Here is an 8,844-nt window from a genome sequence, read left to right as displayed (position 1 = left end):
GATGGGGGACAGAGGCTCAGAGAAGAGCTTGAATTGCCCAGGAGTGCACAGGCTGCATTCTCCACCTCCCCAGAGTCCTGCTGTCTGTGTGTGTGTCTCTGTCTCTCTGGTCCAAGGGTGGGTCCTGTTCTTGACTAGGCTGGGACTCCCCAAGGTTGGCCTGTATGTCTCCGCCCCTAAACCGGTACCTGGTTCTTCAGCAGCCCATCTTCATAGTACCAGATGCAGCTGCCTCCGGCTCCAGGCTCAGAGACCACCACACGGCCCGCCTTCATGTCCTCCACATGGTCCGGCACTGCCAGGAAGCCTCCCAGTGCCGCATTCCAGAGGCGGAAATAAGCCCGGCGCTGGTGAGTAGGAGGAGCTGAGAGTCAGAGCTCCCTGGGCAGGGATGCTCCCACCTGGACTCCCAACTCCCTCGACTCCGGACTCTACAGTATTTCTAGGTCCCAAGCCCTCCTTCCTGCCTCTAATCCTTCCTCAATTCTGTTTTAAGTCACCCCTTCTTTCCCATACAAAGACTAAGGGCACATCCACAGTACACACCCACACTCACACGGTTCTGTGTCCATAAATACCCACAAACATGTGTAGAGGGTCACACTGGCATATACACACAAGGTCCACATGATTGCACAGAAGTTTGCAGCAGACACAGACACACAGACACTCACAGCCAAGCAAACTCACACTTCCTAAGCAATGCATGGGTTTCCCCAGCCTACTCTACGCCAAGCACTTGTATTTGCTAAACAGTTGGATGCATGTAAGAATACAGACATGCACACACGCACCCATGCTGAAGAGGTACCATAGCAGGGCAGACACTGCGTTGTACCGTCAGACACCAGACTGGGCTCTGCAACAAATCAGCTGGGGCCTCAGATACTGGTGATGGTAGTAATAGTAATAAGAATCACAGCAAACATTTGTTGAGTGTGTAAGCACTCAAGAGTTTTATATACACTATGTTCAGTCTTCAAAACAACTCGATCATGTGTTACCCTCATTTTAAAGATGAAGAAGCTGAGGTCTGTGGAGCAACAGTACTTGCCCAAGACTGCAGAGGAAATCCTTGTCCATTTCTCTGGGCCTTTATTTCCCCATCTGCAAAATGTGGGGGTTGGAGATAATCTCCAAGATTTCCTTGAGCACTGATGTTATAAGAGTCTGTGAATATAGGGACCACACATATCCTCATACAAAGACGCACACTCTCAATAGTGTCACAAACGTAGGCACATGTAGCCATAAACATACTCTTACAGATGCGTACACACACACAACCACCTCCAGGGCACGCAGATACATGGACACAACATAGAAATACTCTCAGACGGGCGTCTGCGCGTGTGCACGTGTACACACACACACACACACACACACACACCCCAGGGCTGTGCTTCCGCATTCATGCACATGTACAGAAATGAGACACATGTCCAGATATGCAGACTCAGCATTTCCCAAAGTGAAGTGTGCTTACTACTACTGGGTGGTGCATGAGATAATTTTCAGTCCTACACAGATAAACTTATTGTTAAAATTTTATATTTATTATAGTGTCTATTAAGGAAAAATCATACATCCACATCAAACTCATGATTTTATCAATATTATCCCTTAGGATAAGGATAGAGTAAAAAAAAAAAAAAAAGTCCACTGATTTAGAGAAAAATATTAAGTAGATAATGGTTCAAGAGGAATGATGATGTGGCAAAATTGTGCCAAACGCACACAAATGCTGAGTTTGAGAAACATGGGAAACACACAGATACACACCCAGACAGGCTGGCACAGACACACTCAACCCAACATGCTACCTACCTGCTTGATGGGGTAGAGGGAACCCACCCTCTGGGTCCCACTGTAGGTCAGCCAGTTGGTGATCTCGCAGCTGCCCACCAGCCACTGGCGGCCTCGGAAGTCACTGTGCTCACACAGCACCCAGCTGGGCCCAGCAAGTGCCAGAGACACAGAGAGACAGAGAGAAAGACAGACAGACAGACAGATAGACAGACAGATGGAGGAGGCACAAATGTCAGAACATTCTCTCTCTCCTTTTTTCTCCTGCTGGGACTCCTCTGCCTGGGGTTAAGGTCTCCAGGGGGGAAAGGGAGGCTGGGAAGTGAATTTGGGGTTTGGAAGACAAAGGAGGGTCCAGGAGACCCCCCCACACACACACCCCAGGGCTAGCATCCAAGCCCTGAGAGCCAATGACCCTCCTCAGTCTGCACTTCTCCCTCCTCCTTGGCTAGGAGTGGGGAGGAGTAGAAGTGGGTAGGGGGAAGAGGCCAGGGACCCAGCCCTCACTCACTGCAGCCCCCAATCCCCTGTGCCTCCCCAGAATCCACTCACGTGCCCCCCTGGATCCGCACAGACAGCACGTGGTTGTTGAAGCCCTCAGCTTGCAGGCTCCGCACCTCCCCATTGAGCTCAATCTCCTTCCCCTCGAAGCATTCCAGGCCATATAGGAAAAGGGAGGGCTCTGAAAAGTGCTGGGGGCCCGGGAGCATGGAGAAGGGGTAAGGCCACAAGAGCCCTAGCCCCAGAGTCAGTCCCCCCACTCCCAGATGGGTATTTCAGGCCCTCTTTCCTCCTGAGCTCCTGGAAAATGCCAGCTGGATGTCCTTCAGATTCTCAGATATGGCATGTGACAGATTGGGCACCCCACTGTCCTTCAAACCCCCTCCTCAGTAAATGGCACTTTTAAGAATAGTATACTAATAATACTGGTAATTATAGCAGTTCTCAAATATTCAGGGCTTACTACATGCCAGTAAAGTGCTAAGCACTTTACCTGATCTCATTATAATTTCTCAACCTCTTTATGAGGTATGTGCTATATTATCCCGGCTTAGCAGAGGAGAAACTGAGGCTGGAGAAGATTAAACCACTTGCTCAAGGCCCTAAATCTGGGCTTCAGAACCAGGTCTATCTGTCTTCAGAGCCCAGCATATAGTTATAAAAAGCTTGGACTCAGGAGATGAGCTGCCTAAGGAAGAACCTGGCTCTGCCTGGTACCAGCTGTATGACCTGAAGTAAGTCTCATGACCTCTCTGTGCCTCAGTGTTCACATCTGGAAAAGGGAGATGGTAATAGTAACAAAGGCTATAGGGTTGTAGTAAGGATTAAACCCCTTAGCATACAGGAAGTCTTTTAAATACTGCCTGGAGCATGATGTGTGCTCAGTAAATGCCAGACATTCTGCTCATGCAGCTGCTGCTGGCCCACCCAGTCGGTCTCCAAGTCCTACAGACTTCAGATTTTTAATAAGGTTCTTGTTACTTCTCTCCATATCTTCCCTGGTCTAAGATATCATGATTTATTCTGGCTTACTATAGCGGCAACCCCACTGCCTTGCCTCCACCCACCCATTCTCCACGTGGCAGCGAAGCCATCTTTCTGTGTCACTCCTCCCTGCACAGAACCACTGCCTTAGCAGTCCGGCCCCTGTCCCCCAGCACACCCCTGAGTGCTACTCCTTCCTGTCCCATACCACTTCTGTATCTGGACACACCACTCTGCATTGTAATCTGTATGTCAGCGTGACCATGGGTTCCTTGAAAGCGGGGCTGATTTATTTCAGTGTCTCCAGGACCTATCTCATCAGGTGCTCAATAAATCTCTAGTAACTTGAACTGGCTTTGAAGCCCTGGGGTCAGGGGGACCTGGGGTGATTCTGAATAAGACTGGATTCAAGCCTCAACAATGAGAAGAGGCTCAGGATGCCCCCCCCAGCACCTCAGGGGTTGCCTGGAACTAGACAGGGACACTTACCAGGGGTACCTTCCGGAGAGAGCTCAGGACTGTGGAGGCTAGGCAGCCCATGGCCGTGAGGGTGGGGAACTCGCCCTCGGAGAGAACGTGCTGGTCACCCTCAAAGTTCTTCTCATCAAACAGGATCCAGCTGGGGAAGGGGAAGAGTGGGAGGATGTGAGTGGGTGGATATTTGAGCCTGCCCTGTCTTCAGCCTGCCCAGGCTCCCTGAGATACAGCAGAGTGGACACAGACTTGATCACGACCCCTCTGATCCAGGGGAGGTCAAAGAGGAACAGGCACTGCAGCAACAGGGACTGAGGTAAGACGTAAGAAAGGACTGACTGAAATCGTACTATTCTCATCGAGGGAAATTTGGCGATATCAAGCAAAACTCTATGCAGTTACTCAGCGATCTCATTTCTCAGAATGTATCCCAATGACCCCCTTAGAAAACGTAAAATAACATATGCACAAGGCCATTCATTACAGCACTGTGTGCACTAGCAGAGTGGAAGCAGCCCAAATGGCCATCAGCAGGAGATTGGTCAAATGCACTAAAAATATGGAGTATAATATAGCAGTAAAAGGGAATGAGAAACAGCTCTTAAAGAGATATAAAGTGACTTTGTATGCTTTGTTTTAAAAACAGATATAATTCATACGACACAAAATTCACTTTTAAAGTGTATATAATTCAGTGGTCTTTAGTATATTCACCAGGTTATAGTACGCTTCTTTTTGTGTAAGAAAATGAGGGAGGAGGAAAACAAAATATATTTGGTTTCGATAGTTATATGTAAGTCTTTAATGAGTGTATATTTGCTTACGTCTTCCAAAAAAATGGACGAATAAACCAACTGCTAAAAAAAATAAAATAAAAATCACGTATAGGAGGAAGGAAAAAGGACAGAGATGGAGACTAAGTTGTTTAAGACTTGACTTTGGAACTGCTAAGGACTGAATGTATCTCCCCAAAATTCACATGTTAAAGCCCTACCCTCAAATAATAGCCTTTGGGAGGTAATTAGGTTTAGATGTGGTCATGAAGGTAGAGCCCCCATGATGGGATTAGTGTACTTGTAAGAAGAGGAAGAGATAAGAGTTCTGTCTCCACCGTGTGGGGTGACAGCAAGAAGGCAGCCGGCTGCCAGCAGGGAAGATGACCCTGACCATGGAGCCAAACTGGCCAGCCCTTGATCTTGGACTTCCCAGCCTCCAGAACTATGAGAAAATAAATTTCTGTTGTTTAAGCCACGCAGTGTATGGCATTTTGTTACAGCAGCCCATGCTGACTAAGACAGGAACACTGTAAATATTTTATGTAATTAAAAAATGTTAAAATAAAAATAAAAAATATTCCTAAAAATTAAAATAAAATAGAATAAACAAATCTGTGTATCAGGTTGATGGCATAACCACACAGAAAAACTACACATTATTTCAAATGTCTTAAAAACATAATATTTTGAACTGTACATACCAAATGGGATGTAGGTGAATGTCCTGAGGACAAAAAGAACCACAGAGAAACCTCAAACAGCATTCACTGGGTTTTACTGTTAGTAGTAGTATTAGTATTATAATTTTGAAACACCTCACAGGCAGATTTTTGGTCTCTAAATACCATTTCCCACTAAAAAGAACCAGAGTTCCTCGGGAAATGGCCAATTCCAAGTTTGGACAAAAAAATGCAAAATTATCCTGGAGCATCTAATTGTACCAGAAAAATAAGCAAATTATATATTTAAAAAAAAAGACTGAGGTCATGTCAAAAGGACCTAGGAGGCAATTTGAAGGGGCTCCCATTTGCCAAAGATGGAACAATTTGAGTACACAAAAGAACCATGACTCCAATGTACTGAAGCATTACAAATTCATAAAAATCCATGAGTTCATAACAATATTTTTAAAAAAATCTTCATTGGTCAGCTTTGGAGGTTGTTATGGCACCAATTCAGAAATTATTCTGAAAACTGATCAGGAGAAAGGGGCAAACATTGATCCTTGGGAAAGATAAAATGCCTTTTTTTGTGTGTAAAGTATTTCAGATAAATAGTTGAAAAGGAAAATTATTCTTTGTTGAAGTATTTCTGCTAATATGTGTAGAAGGAATAACAAATTTTAGAAAATCACCATTTTGTAACTTCTAAAGAAGTAACAGATGTAGGCAATTATCATTGATGGATATAAAACCATTAGATGAACAGTAAATGGGGACTCTTATGATGTAGAGATTTTAATATCATTAAAAGTGGGACAAGCAGACACAAGCCTCTTGATGTGATTCAGTAAGAAGTAAACAGCACCACCTATACAGTCTCTTGCCAACAAAACAAAATACCCTCCATCTCATCAAGCCTCTAGATCTAACTACCAGTTTACAGGAAATATGGGACGCAGAGGAACAAGTTAAAAGACACCACCAGGAAGCAGTAGCCAAATACAGAAGATGGCAAACTCACAGGGCAAATTACTGAGTTTCTTCGAAAAAATAAGCGGTATATAACAGAGAAAGGGAGGCATGTGTACACCAGAGACCAAACTGACCAAATGCAGTGCGTGGACCTTGTTTGGATCCTGAGAAAAACAAACCGATTTTACAAAAGCATTTTTTGAGACAATAGGAGAAATTTGAACATGGACTGGGGATTAGGTAACATTAATAAATTATTAATTTTACTAGATGTAATAATAACTTGTGGCTATGTGTGCCTGTGTGTGGAGGGTCCTTTCTTATCAGAGATACACATTGAAATATTTACCTGTGAAATTTTATGTTGAGTCAGGGATTTTAAATACACTAAAAAAAAAAAAAACCAAGACTGGGGTTCTTTATACTATATTTTCTACAAGTTTACAAGTTTTACATTTTCCATTAAAGTTTTCCATTAAAACTTTGCTTTATTTTAAAATTTAATGTTTCGGGACAGAATAGCTTATTTCAAGGCAGCCAGAGTAAGGAAATCATTTGGAAGAAAGACTGTTTCTGCAGCCTCGACTTTCATACTGAGTTAAGCACTTCAGAGCAGGTGTGCCCCGCCTCCCCCCACCTCTCCCCCGGCCCCCTCTCCCGCACCTCTGAGCCTCCCCTCCCTTACGTCCTCACCTGCCGCCGTGGACACGGCAGGACTGGGGCTGGAAGGAGGCGGGAAGAGAGGTCTGGTCATTCTCGAATGAGATGTGGTCTCCCAAGAAGTTGGGGCCCGAGAAAAGCTGAATCTGGGGCCAGAGACAGGAACAAATAAGTGCAGGAGGGCTATGGAGTGAGCCAGAATGATTGGGGAAAAGGGGGAGAGATTTGAAATGAGTGGAGAGACATAAGTCCCCACCAGCTCCTTACCTTTGAGACAAAGTGCAGATTGTGCTCCCCAACCTGAAGAGAGGAACCAGTTTCGAAACTTAAGGAGTGTATCAGTCGCTAGCCTCAGTTCCTCTGCTTTTCAATATTCCCGCCCTTAATTGTAGCTCTCGCAGAGTTTAGGTCGGTATTAGATCCGTCCCTCCCAGAGGCCCCGCCCCCGCAAGCTCCTGTCCGCGTCCTAGTCCCACTCTCCTACGGTGGGCTTATCCCAGACTCCAAGCCCCGCCCTCCGGAGGCTCAGTCCCGGGCGGCCCGCACGCACCTGCAGGACCGGCTGCAGCGAGGCGAGGGCGCTGTTGCCCGCTCCCCAGTCTTCGCAGTTGCGGTACACGCCCTTCTCCAGCACGTACTGTTCGCCGGAGAAGCCCACCTCCTGATAGGCCACCCACCTGCAGGGAGGGCGGGGCGCGGGTCAGCGGGATGGAGCCGGCACCTACGCTGGAACCACCCGGGTCCCATCCCGCTCCCGGGGTCACTCACACGCCGCTGAGCACGTGGATAGCCTGCGTGTGCGGGCCGTGTCGCGCCAGCTCCAAGTCCGGCAGTGCCTCGCTCACTTCTACGCCGTGCCCCTCGAAGTCCATGGCCTCAAACAGCACCACGGCCGGGTCCGCAAAGTCCTGGGCCCCAGGGACAGTCAGGTTTTCCCCGCCCACCAACAGAAACCCCTGAGAGTGCCCAGACCCCTGGGAGGCAGCCCACCAGGGGACTTTGGGGTGAGGCGATCAGTGTGGCCTGGGGAGGAGCAGCAGGAGGGAGAAAGGCTAGACCTCAGGGAACACTGATAGAGCACAAATTCTTCCCCTTAACAAATTGTACCACCGGGGTATGGCTGTGGCCAGAGGCAGAGGGATGGACCACTTGTCCTTGCTTACCGTCCGGATGACCCGCAGGGAGGTCAGCGTCTCATCATAGCCCCCCCAGTGTGACCAGTCAGCATATTCGCCCTCCTCCAGCAGATACTGGTGGCCCCGGAAGCCCTCCTTCTCATAGCCTACCCAGCTGTGGGAAAACAGAGACACTCAGTCACAAGAGACCCCTGGATGTGTAAGACAGCTGCCCCCACCCCTAGGCAACCCAGATTACTCCCCACCCCCAGGGTAGAGGCCAGAGGGGAGATATGGTAGAAGGAAGGGTCCTGAGTCCTCACCAGCCACCAAGAACTTGCAGGGACCCCACGGAAGCCAGGTGGGGGCTGTGGCTGTCCTCTGGCTGCTGAAGGTTGTAGATGTCTCTGCTCACTTCCCAGCTCCGGCCTTGAAAGCCTGGGGCCTCATACACCACAGCCTGGGGGAAAGGAGTAGTTGGGTTGGTGGGGAGTGATCTGGACCCAACAGCACCCAGCCAGCCCAAGATGGCTCTGTCCAGCACCAGCCCAGAGCTAGATAAGCCCTCCCACTCCCTCACTGAGCCCCCCTCCCCCAACCTCCCACACCCACCCTTACTTAACTCCTGTCTCTTCTCTGACCTAGTAGTTGCATATCAAAAGCCAGTTCCCAGTGAGCCTGTTGGGTTCCACCCTCCCAGACCCAGTTTCTGACCCTTGGAGCCCTCTTCTCCCATCTTCTAGTCAGGCTGAGATAGCCACACATACACACCTCACCCAAAGGCCCTCTTTGACCCTGAAGCCTCAACTCTTACCTTGGGCTCCCCTGGCTTCTCCACTCTTGGGCAGCCCTATAAAGGAGACAGAGCTGAGACACTGGCCCAGAGGTAGGGAA

At 48.2% G+C, this 8,844-nt stretch overlaps 1 protein-coding gene across 1 annotated transcript in view; it reads right to left on the bottom strand.

The window, feature by feature from the left end:
* Positions 1 to 8,844, bottom strand: part of CRYBG2 (crystallin beta-gamma domain containing 2) — a 16,873-nt gene that overhangs the window by 1,420 nt on the left and 6,609 nt on the right. Inside the window, exons 7-17 of the mRNA XM_006924388.1 lie at positions 8,765 to 8,800; positions 8,274 to 8,410; positions 7,999 to 8,125; positions 7,604 to 7,743; positions 7,386 to 7,512; positions 7,103 to 7,135; positions 6,869 to 6,981; positions 3,781 to 3,910; positions 2,359 to 2,498; positions 1,828 to 1,951; positions 189 to 347 (exon numbers count right to left, since the gene is read on the bottom strand). Of these exons, the coding sequence (XP_006924450.1) occupies positions 189 to 347; positions 1,828 to 1,951; positions 2,359 to 2,498; positions 3,781 to 3,910; positions 6,869 to 6,981; positions 7,103 to 7,135; positions 7,386 to 7,512; positions 7,604 to 7,743; positions 7,999 to 8,125; positions 8,274 to 8,410; positions 8,765 to 8,800 (1,266 nt within the window). The remainder of the gene's footprint in view (positions 1 to 188; positions 348 to 1,827; positions 1,952 to 2,358; positions 2,499 to 3,780; positions 3,911 to 6,868; positions 6,982 to 7,102; positions 7,136 to 7,385; positions 7,513 to 7,603; positions 7,744 to 7,998; positions 8,126 to 8,273; positions 8,411 to 8,764; positions 8,801 to 8,844) is intronic.

This window comes from Pteropus alecto, unplaced genomic scaffold (assembly GCF_000325575.1).
Source record: "Pteropus alecto unplaced genomic scaffold, ASM32557v1 scaffold39, whole genome shotgun sequence".
NCBI classification, from domain to species: Eukaryota; Metazoa; Chordata; class Mammalia; order Chiroptera; family Pteropodidae; genus Pteropus; species Pteropus alecto.
This window is presented reverse-complemented; position numbering and strand designations above follow the sequence as displayed.